The 13,949-nt window shown below is 58.6% G+C and overlaps 6 protein-coding genes and 2 non-coding genes across 8 annotated transcripts; 3 read left to right on the forward strand and 5 right to left on the reverse strand.

Moving 5' to 3' along the window:
• Window positions 1–354: 354 nt before the first annotated feature.
• BXZ73DRAFT_90567 (WD40 repeat-like protein) lies at window positions 355–2,514 on the reverse strand (the record flags this gene model as incomplete). Its single annotated transcript, XM_048025683.1, has 7 exons — window positions 355–411; window positions 475–498; window positions 590–679; window positions 784–1,072; window positions 1,140–1,332; window positions 1,387–2,314; window positions 2,422–2,514. The coding sequence occupies 7 exons, from the start codon at window positions 2,512–2,514 to the stop codon at window positions 355–357; spliced, it is 1,674 nt and encodes a 557-aa protein (XP_047876907.1).
• Window positions 2,515–3,078: 564 nt separating this feature from the next.
• Window positions 3,079–4,475, reverse strand: BXZ73DRAFT_90568 (uncharacterized protein; the record flags this gene model as incomplete). Its single annotated transcript, XM_048025684.1, has 2 exons — window positions 3,079–3,437; window positions 3,710–4,475. The coding sequence occupies 2 exons, from the start codon at window positions 4,473–4,475 to the stop codon at window positions 3,079–3,081; spliced, it is 1,125 nt and encodes a 374-aa protein (XP_047876908.1).
• A 488-nt stretch (window positions 4,476–4,963) lies between these two features.
• Window positions 4,964–6,287, forward strand: BXZ73DRAFT_48476 (GTP binding protein; the record flags this gene model as incomplete). The annotated part of the gene is made up of 7 exons (XM_048020062.1): window positions 4,964–5,075; window positions 5,143–5,271; window positions 5,324–5,405; window positions 5,501–5,756; window positions 5,819–5,914; window positions 5,965–6,113; window positions 6,167–6,287. The coding sequence occupies 7 exons, from the start codon at window positions 4,964–4,966 to the stop codon at window positions 6,285–6,287; spliced, it is 945 nt and encodes a 314-aa protein (XP_047876909.1).
• A 451-nt stretch (window positions 6,288–6,738) lies between these two features.
• Window positions 6,739–6,823, reverse strand: BXZ73DRAFT_t131. Its single transcript has one exon. It is a non-coding gene; the product is annotated as a tRNA-Tyr (tRNA).
• Window positions 6,824–7,158: 335 nt separating this feature from the next.
• On the forward strand, window positions 7,159–8,399 carry BXZ73DRAFT_90570 (uncharacterized protein; the record flags this gene model as incomplete). The annotated part of the gene is made up of 2 exons (XM_048025685.1): window positions 7,159–8,283; window positions 8,322–8,399. 2 exons carry the CDS (start codon window positions 7,159–7,161, stop codon window positions 8,397–8,399), a joined length of 1,203 nt encoding a protein of 400 aa, XP_047876910.1.
• Window positions 8,400–8,917: 518 nt separating this feature from the next.
• Window positions 8,918–10,719, reverse strand: BXZ73DRAFT_78316 (uncharacterized protein; the record flags this gene model as incomplete). The annotated part of the gene is made up of 6 exons (XM_048022855.1): window positions 8,918–9,044; window positions 9,079–9,593; window positions 9,647–9,818; window positions 9,872–10,084; window positions 10,140–10,347; window positions 10,374–10,719. 6 exons carry the CDS (start codon window positions 10,717–10,719, stop codon window positions 8,918–8,920), a joined length of 1,581 nt encoding a protein of 526 aa, XP_047876911.1.
• A 2,370-nt stretch (window positions 10,720–13,089) lies between these two features.
• BXZ73DRAFT_t130 lies at window positions 13,090–13,171 on the reverse strand. The gene has a single exon. It is a non-coding gene; the product is annotated as a tRNA-Ser (tRNA).
• Window positions 13,172–13,369: 198 nt separating this feature from the next.
• BXZ73DRAFT_102341 (uncharacterized protein) lies at window positions 13,370–13,774 on the forward strand (the record flags this gene model as incomplete). Its single annotated transcript, XM_048015197.1, has 2 exons — window positions 13,370–13,438; window positions 13,505–13,774. 2 exons carry the CDS (start codon window positions 13,370–13,372, stop codon window positions 13,772–13,774), a joined length of 339 nt encoding a protein of 112 aa, XP_047876912.1.
• Window positions 13,775–13,949: the final 175 nt, after the last annotated feature.

A 13,949-nucleotide genomic window follows, 5' to 3' on the forward strand; every position in this document is an offset into this window, starting at 1 on the left:
TTGTATAGGTATAGTGGGCAGCCACCGACCGATGGCCCCACGTCTTGTTCGGCGCGTGGAGATCTGGCACGGCTCTATTAATGAACGCGGGAGGGGATTAGGCACGCACAAATATACACACACGGTCGACCTCGGCCACGGAACAGAAGGCAGAAGGCGGGGCAACATCCCGGGACGGGCGGATATGCACCGCGTGCCGCGACCTGCCGCGATGCTTCCCAGCCCGGTCTGACACCGGAGCATCAGATGGTCTCGGGCGGGAGCCAAGTAGCGGGCAGTCGCGCGAGGAACGGTATGTCAAGAGTAATGTCATGAATAGAGAGCTAAATGAATAGAGATATACACAGCCCGAGACTAGAGCTTGATGAATGTGGTGTCGATCCCGTGGGAGAAGTCCCAAATACATATCCGCTGGTGGAGAGAGCCGAGGGAAAGAGGTCAGTGGCGTCCGTGCAGTGTGTATTCTGAACCCACCTGGTCCTCACCACAAGAAACAATCTGCAACCAAAAAAGACACGTGCCACCAAACGTCAGCATACTACCCACGATCCAGAGGCTGAGAGCGCTGTACACAAAGCGCTACACATACCTTGGCGCTATCAAAGCCTACGCAGAAAATTCTTCCGGTATGTCCACCAGCGAGGTCGGCAATGAGCGCACCCGTCTTACGGTCCCAGACCTATGGAGAGAACGCACATGGTCAACGACGCTTCTGGTGTGGTGGTAGGGACCAGAACAAAGGGACGAGCGACGTGTGGAGGGGAGAAGGGAACTAGCACGAACCTTAACCGTGAAATCGTAACTGCCACTCACGACGAGGTCGTCGCTGAGCGCCACGCTCCGAACAAGGTCCTCGTGCGCACGCCTTCGAAGAGGCGTCTGTGGCGTGCCGTCGATTGTTGACGAGCTCGCGCCGCACGCGTCACACGTAGCGGCGGGTGTCACCGACGGAGGTTTCTCGCCAGATGGAGACGTCGACCAGCCCTGCAGGGTAGAGACATCGAGGAGGCGAATGTGTTTATCGGAGGAGCCGGACAGCACGAATGGATACTTGAAGTCGATGGAGGCGATACTGAGATGACAAGCACATCGCATCGGAGTTAGATAGGTGCGGAGGACGCACAAAGCTTAGCACGTACCCCCGACGATGGTGGTTCTCAAATGTGCGGAGAAGTGCACCGGTGTCAGCATCCCATAGCCGTAGGGATCGGTCCCCCGAGACTGAGATTATATGATTGTGGGAAATCGACACGGCATTAACCGCAGCCCGGTGCGCGTTCAAGACGTGTTGCGGACGGAGGTCGGGGAAGAGGTATGTCCGAACAGTTCGGTCTATGAGTACGAACGTAAGCTTTCAGACTACGACGAGAGAGGAATGGTACGCACCCTTGGAACAAGACACGAGTCGCTTGTCGTCGAAACGGACGCACAGGACGCTGTCCACGTGGTCCCGGATGATCCTGGTCGGCGCGTTCTTCATCAGGTCCCATACAACGACGCTCCGATCGCTGCTTGCGCTCGCGAGGAGGCCGCGGTGCACACAGATGCTCAATACACTGCTCTCGTGGACGCCCTCGAGAACTCGCACGACTGCACCCGTGGCCAGGTCCCATTCGCGGATAGTACGGTCCTTGGAGCCCGTAAAGAGTACTTGGTTCCCGGTCTCAGGGTACGTGTACAGCTGGAGGCAGTAGATCGTGTTCGAATGCGAGTTCGGCGCTCCGCGTGTTTGCAGGTTCGAAAGGGTGTAGGAGCCCATAGTAAAGCGTTTTCTGAGGCGAATGTGGGTCTGGTGAAGGAGTTTGTAGTCGGCTTTGAGGTGCGCGTGCCTTCCGTTCGCGAGTGATTGCATTACCGTAGGGGCAGAATGGCGTGTGCGCGGACGTACAGGACGTACTGGTGAAGACGGCCCGGCACCGGGGGTGGAGGTGAGAATGTGTGTAGGCACGGAGAGGCGGGTAGGGTTGGTGGTAGATGCCGCCGCGAGTGGGGATGGGGGTGGGTCGATGTCCATAGACACGATGCCAGAGTCGTCTGCCGGTACGATCTCGTCGTCGTCTTCTTCATCACCCATGCCCTCGTCATCTGAGTCTGATTCGAATTCCACTCCGCGCGATTCGGAACATCGGTCGCGCTCAAGCTTGAAAGCATCCGGAGCTGAGCGCCACTCCCATTGCCGTTCCAGACAGAGGCTTTTCCACAACGACTGGTCGCCCGCAAGAGCGTGCCAGCGTCGACAGACGAGTGCGCACGTCAGGAGCGACTGGTAGGGAAGGTAGGCGAAGACACAGAGGGCTATCTCTGTGGGCAGGAGCTGCCGGAGAACCTCGTGTCAGCCTCCAGGTATAGTGAGGGCAAGGAGACAGGAAGGATAACGGAGGGCAGATGCGCGCAAAAGGGAGTGCATATGCAGAGACGTACCCCGACAATGTCTAGCTTAAGGAGAGGGGCAATCCGCGATTGAAGCACCGCCAGACTTGACCGGGGCAGAGAGGCGAGAATCTTATACGCCATTTCTGCAGCAGCAATCCCGTATGCGATGCATATAGTCAGCCAGACATTCGCCGCCACACGCACAGAACAACAGAACACACACACCTTCGCGCTCACGCACCGAGCGTAACCCGGGGGCTCTAACGTCACCTTCGGAACTGAGGATGTCCTCGTCGGTGTAGCCTTCGTCGGGACAGAACATGTCGGGGTGCAGGGAAGAGAAGGGTGAGAAGAAGGGCGACGGGGCAAGGGCTTAGGGCATAAGTACTGAGGCTGAGGGCAGGAGCGAAGGCGAGGCGCGTCGCGCGCTGAAGGCGGCCCTTGTTTCCATGCGACTTTCGGGCGTCTATATACGTACGTCACCTCCAAACATCTTTGCATCGCATCAGAGACAAGGTCAGACATAGGCCAAGCTCTCGACCACCTCCGCAGGCGTCCAAGAGTGTGACAAAACGCGTGAGGTTGCTACAGCTACTCTATAAGCGAGCCCTACATTATATCTACGGATTAGATGCTTGGATCAGGAATATACAACAGCATGACAATCAAGATCTATAAACAAGCGTCCAGACACATGTAAATAGATTAGGAGCAGCTGATGGAGAGCCGGCCGCGGTGGTGCACGCGGGGGAGATGCGCCATCACAGCGTCGCGCATTGCAGCTGGATCGTTGTTTGGGTGAAGCGCGCGGTTGACGGTGACGGCGAGCGCAACGGTAGCGAATTGCGGGAGGGCGAGCACATCGTCCAGCTGACCCCATTCGAAGCTCGGGAGCACGTCGTTGCGAAGTACGAGCATGGAGACCACTAGCTTCTCCAGCTGCACAGTCCGCAACCCTGCGAGCAGCGACGATGCCCAGCCCGCCCAGCCCGGCAGCACCAATCCGTCGATCTCCAATGTGCGAAGTCCGGTGTTGAGCCCGAGCGTGGGCACGTTCGAAAACTCTGCGGACACAATTTAGTCAGCTCTCGACTTGACGTGATACAGATGAAAAGCTCGTAGCTAGTGCGTGGCGTCGGCCTTGCCACGGCCTATGCAATACGAGCATTCATGCACTAAGAGATGGTTCTCAGGTGGAGCATCCATTGCATGATGAGCGTATATGTGCCATGTGCTATGAGTTCAAGCACCATGAACTTCTCATTTATTCATGTATGACCAAGACCGACTAGCCACGTGTTGAGGAAGAGTTGAGCAGTCGGGAGAGGATGCTCACCTTCGGTCATTGACGGCAGCTCAAGGTACAGGTGCTCCAAAGCCGACCCGCAAACCCGAAGCAGCGAGTCGAGTACGTCCATCGCGTCCCGCTCCCTCCACCGCACCATGAGCGACTTGATCGCGAAGTCGCCCTGCTCGGCGCATGGTAGCACCCATTCGCGCAACATGAGCGACGCCGCCCATGAGTCGATGACAAGCCTGCGGAGGCGGAGAGGAGTGGGTGGGGGAGCAGGCGCTTCTTCGAACGGCGGGGTGCCTGTCGCGTGGGCCCAGCCGACGCGGTAGAAGCAGAGACTGTCGACGTTGCGCGCGGCTGCGAGGAGCTTGTGGACGTCGGCGAAGTGGTCGAAGTGCACGTCGGCGAAGACGAGCTCGCTGAGCTGCCCGAACGCGGCGAGCGTCTCTGGTGCGCAGTGTGCCAGCGAAACGTAGCGGAGGCCGATGAGCTCGAGAGACGCGAGCCGAGTGAGCTGCACGATGAGGCCCGAGATATGGTTCACCCATGGTTGGGCATACGAGTTGCTTGTTGGCTCGGTGACTGAGAGCTTGTGGACATAACGCGTGACCTCCGGGAAGCGTTCCAGCAGGGACGCGAAACGTTCGTAGTCTTTTGAGCCAGTGAGGCGTTGATCGCGGAAGAGGTGGGTCCGTGCCGAGTGGAGACATGCGTGACATGTGAGAGCACAAGCGGCGAGAGCTCGAATGTCGTTCCAGAGATGGTTGATGGCCACATCTATGAGTTCCTGAGGTAGTATGGGTGACATCCTGGCATTCGCACTTCGTATGTACTGTACTCGAGTAAGGCCACGCGAGCAGGCAGAGAGGGTATACGAGCGTGCACTTACCTCTTTATATGTGCCTAACTCCGCGGGACTCGGCCAAGGGTATCCGTGGGGTATGTGGAGGGTGATGGTGATAAGGAACACGCGTTTGACGCGTCCATGGCGGGAGGTGGGGGTGCGATTGCGGACGGCTCACGGTAAGATGTTACGATGCGCAACGCACGCCGATCGAGCGGCAAGAACGGATTCAACAGCCCTTATCGGAAGGCTCTATAACGGATAACCATGGAAGAGGTCTGATTCTATTCCAATTTCAGACTCCGAAAGGCTTCCAGTGTAGACGTCGGGATAGGCCTGGGGTGGAAAATTGGGCGCCTCCGCGTTGACAGCGCTGTTGTCGTCCGCCCCCATCTCCTCGTCGTTGCCCACGCCCCGCTCCGCCCCGCACTCCCTCCTCCCGTGCCGCCACCATGTCCGCTGACGAGATCCGTGCCAACTCCTACGTCGGTTTCGACACCATCACGCAGCAGATTGAGCACAAGCTCCTCAAGCGCGGTTTCCAGTTCAATGTCATCGTCTGTGGTGCGTCGCCGGCCGCGTTTCATGTCTGCGAGTACACGTCCGCTCACCTGGATGACGCGTCCGGCAGGCCAGACCGGTCTTGGAAAGTCGACACTCATCAACACCATCTTTGCGTCCCACCTCATTGACTCCAAGGGCCGTCTTGAGGCTGATGAGCCTGTCCGCCAGACGACGGAGATTCACCCCGTCTCGCACGGTACGCGTTATAGGGCTCCGGCCCCCGCATGTCTTCTAACGCCGGGTTGTAGTCATTGTCGAGAACGGTGTGAAGCTTCGCCTCAACATTGTTGACACTCCTGGGTATGGTGACCAGATCAACAACGAAAACTGGTACGTGTTTGCGTTTTCGGTCGCGTCTTCCTGGCTTCCTGTCCACCTCGCGTCTGCCTTGTATGCGACTGACCCGTTCATGTGCTTCCTACCAGTTGGGACCCGATTGTGAAGTACATCAAGGATCAGCACAGCGCGTACCTCCGCAAGGAGCTCACCGCTCAACGCGACCGCCACATCCAGGACACGCGTATCCACTGCTGCCTGTTCTTCATTAACCCCACTGGCCACTCGCTCCGCCCCATTGATGTTATTGTCATGAAGAAGCTCAGTGAGGTCGTCAACGTCGTCCCTGTCATCGCCAAGTCCGACAGCTTGACTCTCGAGGAGCGGGATGCGTTCAAGCAGAAAGTCCGTCTCTGCCTGGGAGCACTTGACGGAAATAGTCCGGGCTAATAATGTCTGCTCTGTAGATTCGTGAGGAGCTGCTGTACCATAACATCCGCCTCTACCCCTTCGACACTGAGGAGAACGACGAGGAGGAAGTTCAGCTCAACGAGAGCATTCGTGTAAGTTCCACACTGCCATCTGCCGTTGCACCTCCTCAATCTCCGCTCAGAACATGATCCCTTTCGCGGTTGTTGGCTCTGAGCGCACAGTCATCGTCGATGGCAAGCCCGTCCGTGGCCGCAAGAACCGCTGGGGCGTTGTCAACGTCGAGGATGAGAAGCATTGCGAGTTTGTCTACCTCCGCAACTTCCTCACCAGGTAATGCCTCTCCACTTGGTTATCTGTCTGCGTCTCATCTCCTTCCTCTCCAGGACACATCTCCAAGACCTCATCGAGACGACGGCGCAGATCCACTACGAGGCCTTCCGGTCAAAACAGCTCCTCGCGCTCAAGGAGCAGACGAACGCGCGCCCGTCGAACGCGGCGCAGTGAACGCGCGTCCGCGCCCTGGACCCGAACCCCGCGCGCGACGCGCTTACCCCTCTGCACGTCGCCGCGCGACCCGCGCCGTGATACCCTTTCGGTTCTCTCCGTTGGATTTCTTCCTCCGCCCCGTCCGACCGCGCCGCACGTGCTGCGGCCGCACACGCTCGTTGTCGATGATTGAACCACAAGTTGCCGGGGCACGTCTTGGCGTGCTCGTCCGGGATGTGTCGGTTGGATGCCTTGGCCCGTGGTGTTGTCCATACAGTGTTTCCTGTTGTCTACCTTGTCGCCCCGTTCTGTGCCCATACACTCGTTTATAATAGTTTCCTCTTCATGAAGACAAATTCTTGAGTGATCGATGGCGAAGGTAGAAAGCAGCATTGTGGACAAACCAACTTTGAATTATCACTTGGAGTTGGGCTGACCCACAGTGCAAAAGGAGAACCATTCGATACAATCCCCCGAACCAGGATCGAACTAGTGACCTTGAGATGAAAGGTAACCATTACAGTCTCACGCTCTTCCAACTGAGCTATCGGGGGATGTGCCTTAATCTCCCCCTGATATATACGGGTAACGCATACTGCATGAAACCCTCCTTTTCGGTGCATGCCACCGCAACGAGATGGCCAACCGGAAGGTTCGTTTTGGGCAGTTGCAACATTGAGCGCAAGAACAGCACTGTGGAGGCCATGCTGCCACCCTTTTTTGCGCGGGGCGACAGCATCGGATCGCCTGCCGGCCTTACTTAATCCTTGTTCTGCTGGCACCTCTCCCGCTCTCTGCAGCTGTTCCGCATCTCTCCTCCCTTGCATATGCCCTGTGAGTGCGTCCCTCCCCGTGCATTCCTCTTCTGACTCTCCGCCGTGAGCACAGCATGATACCCGCCCGCACAGGCACCCGACTCCCTCCCGAGCTCTGCGACGAGACCATCGACCACCTATGGGATGATATCGACTCCCTCCGGGCCTGCAGCCTCACCTGCAAGGACTGGCTCCCCAGCAGCCGCTTCCACCTCTTCCGCAGCGTCCGCCTCCGCCATGCCGACGATCTGACCCGCTTCCGCGCCCTCCTTGCCTCAGCGCCCTCTGTCGCCCTCTGCGTCCGCAAGCTCTCCCTCAACGCAGACCACGCCGGCATCGCCCCGGACGGTTCCCCCCGGGTCGACGACGGCTGGGTCGACGCCACCGCCGCTCTCTTTCCCCTGCTCACGCATCTCACCGCCCTCGCCCTCGCCCGCATCCGCTGGCACGCCCTCGCGCCCGCCACCCGCGCCGCCCTCACCGCCGCCGCCGACTCTATCCGCCAGCTCTTCCTCTTCGACGTCTCCTTCGCCGCCTCGCGCGACGTCATCCTCTTCCTCTCCGCCTTCCCCGCCCTGCGCGAGCTCTACTTCCAGTCCGTCTCCTGGGCGCACGACTCCCCGTCCCCGTTCGAGGACGCCGACGCCCCCGCCGACGCCCAGGAGCCCGCCGGCCGCATGCAGCTCTCCTACCTCTTCCTCGACCCCGCGTCGTCCCCCACGCTCGTCACCGAGTGGCTCCTCCGCCGCCCGGACGAGCCCCGGCTGCAGACGATCCAGCTCTGCTGGCGCGAGCTCGCCAACACCAAGCCCGTCGGCGACCTCCTCCGCGCGTCCGGCGCGTCCCTCGAGACCCTCCACGTCGAGTTCCCCACCGGCGACACCCCCGACCCCGCCCCCGCTCCCCCCAACGGTCCCGGTCCCGACCCTGTCCTGACCTTCGCGGACGAAGACCTCAGCCTGGCGCACAACACCGCGCTGCGCGCCCTGCACTTCGGCGGGCTCGACGCCCGCGCGTCGCGCGCCCCCGCCGGGCGCCGCCTCTTCCCGTGGGTCGCCGCGATGCTCGGCGCGCTGCGCGCCCCGCGGCTCGAGGAGGTCTCGCTCGCGCTCGAGGTCGGCGCGCCCGCGGACCTCGCCGCGCTCGACTGGCCGCGCATCGACGCGGGCCTCTGCCGGGACGAGCTCCGCGGGCTCGCGGTGCGCGTGTGCGTCGCGTGCGACGGCCCGGGGCGGAGCGCGAGCTGAAGCGCGAGCTCGCGGAGAGGCTCGCGGGGTTCCGGGCGCGCGGTACGTTGTCCGTTTCGTGCATCTAGATGGCGTGGTCCCTGTTGTAGACCGTCCGCCCTCTCTGAACCCAACGGGCGCACACACCTTCCTTTCTTCCGTCGTCTCCTGGATGTCGTTATTGCATCTCTGGGGCTTTTGGTATACCTTGCTGGGATTTAATGGCGTATATATTGGCTTGATGCTATAGATCATTCTGGCTATACAGGGCTCGTCGCCCATATGGCGGTCGAGACAGAGGGGTAATCCATAATGTATTACAACTCTCCACGAACCATGGGTCGTGATTCGCCCAAAGCAAACAACGCGTAATCAACGATGAACTATACAACTAGTATGGGCACGATGGAGGCTACAAAGAAAGGGGGACGAGTGACACGAACAGCTAACGAGGCGAATATGTGCGTGGTATGGCAGGAGCGGGGTCGAGAGCAGGGATACAGCAGATGTACAGCGTGTGAGAATAGCGGGTGGGGGCATGCAAGATATTCAAAGCCGAACCGGGGATTACGAGCCGAGAAGGTCGCGACTACGATGGATCACGCTGCTACCAGCGCTTCTTGTGGGGAGGTGCGACTTCAACGGCAGCACCGCACAAGGGACATCGTCCACACTCGTCCAACAACCACCGATCAATGCATGCTTTCTGCATCACGACCGTGAACTCAGTTGGCCTGTGCGACGCTAAAGACAACAAGAAAGACTTACGTGGAATGCGTGGCGACATCCCAGCAGTCGCAGCAGCCCCCGTCGCTTGCGCCATCTTGACTGGACGTCGCCTCGTGTACCGCTCCCTGGTTCTCAGTGCCCGCCGAAGGTTGGTTGGGCTTCGAAGCCATCTGGACACCGCGTGCCGGAGCTTGATACTCCTCCCGACAGATGGAACAGGTATCGTGGTTCGTGTCGAGGGTCACGAAGGGGATCTCGCCCGGCTTCCAGCTGCGCAGTACATATTCCATAGTAGCGGCCTCCCCGCTCTCGAGGTCCGAATCCTTGCTGGTCATCCTCGTATGGCAGGGACGAAACAGGGCGAAGCGATGCCCGCCGAAGGGCTTCGCAGGAGGGTATGAATGGGGAGAGGGGGAGTGCGTCGTGACCTTGGTGCCGCCGGATGGTTCTTGGGGTGCATAGAAAACGAGAGGTATTAGGTCCACTTCGGCTTTCGAAAGCCTGTCTGGCCGCGGCGCAGGCTGTGCTGCCGCAATGCGAGTGCGGCGTAGGAACTGCAAGAGATCAATCAACGAACGACCATGACACAAAAGGTGAGTGCGCATACCCAAATTGCTGCCCTGAGCAGTAATGTGATAGAAATCACCGTCAATATAGCATCCGTGAGGCCGGCGACCATGAGAGCATGCCGGTGACAGAAGCGAGCATGTTGGACGACGAAGGACACGTATAGGAATAGCCAGATGAAGATGAGGACGGGATCTACGATCTTGTGCCAGCTGGATGACCGCGTCGGTACATCAACGAAAGGTGGTTCGGACGGGGAACTTACAACAGGCATACTCGGGACGAGCTCGTGAGCGGGCAAATTTGCGATGCGTCGTACGCGAACGCGCCCGGGAGGAAGTCGACCGCTTCAGATTGGGTGGTCTCGCTGGTACCCCTTCTTGCGGGGCGGGTTGCGTTCATGGGAGCCAATGGGTGTGGGGGTGTGGTGGTCGAAGTGGGAGGAGCCAGCACCGCGTCAGGAAGTGGTGGGACTCGCCTGCACGTACCGCACGTGAGCGGGAGGAGAGGGGGCAAGAATCACTGGGACTCACCGTGGTCCGTTGTGCCAGAATATAACCCACAAAGTGACGCATCTGGGAAGAAGCCTCGCGAGCCAAAAGATGTCCAGGCCGTACATTTCCGAGCAGGCATCCCGCTCCGATAGGGCAGTGTTTGCATGGCCGGCTGGGCGCGGCTGGGCAGCCAGAATCGTGAGGGTGAGGATTACGACGACCTGAAAAGACCCAAGGCTCGCATCAGCTGTCGAGCGTAATGAAGAGGCGAACGTGCCTGAGCGACATTGAACACGGTCGACACGACGGTGTACACGAGCTCTTGACGCCTGTGCCTGGGGTATTCGTCGCGGCCGGTGAATCCAAGAACCTCTGGTAGCCTTTCCCAGAGACTTGGGTTTGTCGCAGTCGGTGAGGGTAAGTGGGTGGGTAGATTGTTGTGGGGGCCGGTGGGGGCATGGGAGGTTGTGGGGGCGAGAGGCAAGGGGGACGAGTCCAAGGGCGGGATGGTGGCACTGCTCGCGCGAGAGCCGGGCCGCAGGACGTCGGTGACGGGATGCACTGCGTCCGGCAACGTCCTCTCAGCAGCCGACAGCGGGTGCTGAACAACTGAGGCCATTCTGGACCTCGGCTGGAGGTGGTGGCTGTCTGCAAAGAGCGTTGGGCACCCTCTGAAGAAGAAGAGCTTATTTAGTCCCGGTGCGGCGCCTGTCCGACCGCAGAGCGACAATGCACGAGGCTTGGCGGTGCACTCGGGCGGTGACTTCGAAAGACGACTTTCATTTCGATAGCAAAAGAGTACAACGATAACGACAGACAGGGCTGGGTCGTAGCTTGCCCGCGCTAGGGAGGGAGTCGGGTATGGACGTCATCGGTATAAAGGAATTTGACACTTGTGCCGCGTGAGATGATGTCCACTCGTATCGATGGGAAATTGAAGAAAGGGACCATGTGTTTCGCTACTTACGGCATGCCACGGCAAAAGTGCCTGAACGGTCTCGGGGACTTTGTCGACGGTGGCTTGACACAGGGTCACTAGGAGACGTGGACCGTCGCGCGGCAGATTGGACACCTGTTCGACTGCGACGTAAACAGGAGGTCGATGCACGCCTGTGGAATCGCTGACAGCGCAAAATACAATGCATCAGCGTCGCAAAGCAGACACTTAGACCCAGCAATATCACGTACGTGGAACGCATTCCTGCAGGGCATCAAACGCAGCGGCGGGAACACTCCGTTCAAATTGGCAAATCGCGCCCTACCTCAGTCGCCAGAACGCTGACTCCCGACCTCGACATGCTCTTCGTGCTGCTCTCGTCCCGGGACGGCGTCTCCCCGAACCTCGTGGCCCCGGTCAGCACCCTGCCCATCGATCGCGCGTCCACAAACCATCGACCGTGGGACGTCGCCGATGTTACAGCGGCGGCGAAGATACCCGGTGAAGCTTCGTATAGTCCCAGGCAAATTGTACTACAGATCACCTGAGAGTCGGGCAGGCGGACGAACAGGAGTGACCCTGGCGTACTCCAGTTGTCGACAGGTGTTGGCGGGACGATGTCGGCGATGGCGTCGAAGTGGGTCCGGTGAGCACCGAAAAACACTAACCGTCGACGTCCACCTGAGGGTTGGAGTCTGAACTGGAGGCACCGGCGGCCGGGGTATGCAGCACGTACAGGGACAGTGGGTCTACGGAACCCGTTCGGGATGGGGGTACAAGAGGAAGTCGATCGATTTGTTCTTGACTGAGTACTTGCAATCCTTTGCGGTTCATCTTCTGCTGTGTACTGCTAGACATTAGAGACGACGGCATAGTGAATAACATACCCGCAGTAGGATCTCAGCCACGAGGCCGACCAGGATGGAGTACAAGATGGCGTTGGTAGTAGTCGCAGCCCGAGGGGACAATCGGGTCCAGGTTCGGTGAAATATGAGGAGCGCCGAGATGAACCAGATACTGATAAGAACGTAATCGAAGGCAACGTGAAAACCACAAATGATCAGCGAAAGTCGAGGAATGAGCGATGTTAGGAAATTGAACCTACGCCAGTACGAAGGCGTCGAATATGGATACGTCTGTAGTCAAGTTGGTGGTAAGAGTGCGCTTGAGGCGCATATCGTCGCTGAGGAGTCATTCTCGTGCTTGAAGCGCGACGTGGACCAAGATTTGCCCAAAGAACTTGTATTTCGGAGAGAGCTGGATTATGATGGTTGATACTGAATTTTCGTCAAATCTACCACGAATCGGCGAGTCAATGTACTCACCTTGTCTCCAAAAACAGTACCAGAACATCATGAAGCTCACATGACATTCACTGCGGCATATGCCTGGCACGCTTGCAGCTGCGTCTTCCGTGTCCCCCTTCGCCGTTGGCCGTCCCGGGCCAGCGCATACCGTCATGGAAATAATAAACGCTATTCAAAACACCACAGCATGGAGCAGAGTCGTCAGTGGAAGCCTGGCGCAAAGAGGGGGACGCGACTTGCCTGTGCCATGCAATACACAAGCCCGAGGGAAGTGTCGCCCTTCTTCATCATAGAGAGCAAACCTGCGACAGTCCCTCGTGTGCTGTCGAAGGGTTCGATTGCTTCCAACTCTTGCGGAATCGGGGCGCCAAGGGGACGCCACTAGGAGTGTTCGGAAAACTTCGGATGCAAGAGAACGAAGCGAGACGGAATGTGTAAGTGAGCTCTGAAACATGGGCTCTCTCACACGCCACTCGCCGTAGAGAGTTAACGGAGGGGATCGGATATTTTCTGTGTGGCATAGGGCAATGGCCGGGACACTTCCGGGAGTGGCGAGTGGTAGGCTATATCAGGTTCGCACGCTTGCGGAAAGATCCTTATGGGAGGAACATACTGATTACGAGATTGAACCCCAGGGTCTGACGCTGTTCCTTGAGATATCCAACCGGAACCATCATACTCGCTTCAAAGACTACACCAGCGCACTCGAACCTCGAGAGGGACGGACGCAAAAGCAAAACAATGCCGACGCCAGCAGGATTCGAACCTGCGCCTCCAAAGGAGAACAGATTTCTAATCTGTCGCCGTAACCACTTGGCTATAGCGCCTTGTTTATATTACATTTACGCATTGTTATAGAGTTAAAAACATTCCGATGCACTCGCCGAAATCCTCAGACTCTGAGGGCTATCAAGTTCTTGGCACTACCTAGCTAGCTACCACCTCGCGTTCTCCTCGAGCCGGCTAAGGCGCAACTTTCACGGTTTCATTGGACTCTCCTCCAGCTCATTCACATCAATCATCCAATGGCGTCACGGGGGCTCGGCATTGCGCGCCTCACTTTGTACTCCGGTCCCAACTGCTCCCTTTGCGATGTACGCATCGTCGATTTACCTTTCATGCTCTCTACAATGGCACTCATGTCCATGCCCTCATTTCAGGTGGCGAAGGCGGCGCTGGCCAAGGTCCGGCAGCAGCGCGCCTTCGAGCTCGAGACGGTGAACATCCAGGACCCAGGGCAGGAGCGTTGGAAGAACAAGTACGTCTACTGGATCCCTGCCCTCCATCTTGAAGGTCGCGAGGTCGCAAAGGGACGTTGGGACGCACAGACGGTGGGTCAAGCGTTGGACTCGTGGGAAGCCGCCCCGTGGACGAAGGAGGATCTCAAGCAGAAGCCCAAGTCAAGCCCACCCTCGGAGAGCTCCTCCTAGTGTGCGGTTGCACGCACAACTTCGAACCGTCTGTCCGGACTCGGCGGTTACAGACCGTGTATGCTTCCGGGTTTCTCGCTCGGGCTAGCCTATCAAGAAGCTTCTTGATTCCTTTATCGTACCTCTGTAGCCATCTCTCGGCCAATTCAGATCCCGCATGGGAGAACTTTGGAAC

The sequence above is a fragment of the Epithele typhae genome (genome assembly GCF_022376455.1).
Source record: "Epithele typhae strain CBS 203.58 chromosome Unknown BXZ73scaffold_31, whole genome shotgun sequence".
In the NCBI taxonomy this organism is placed as follows: domain Eukaryota; kingdom Fungi; phylum Basidiomycota; class Agaricomycetes; order Polyporales; family Epitheliaceae; genus Epithele; species Epithele typhae.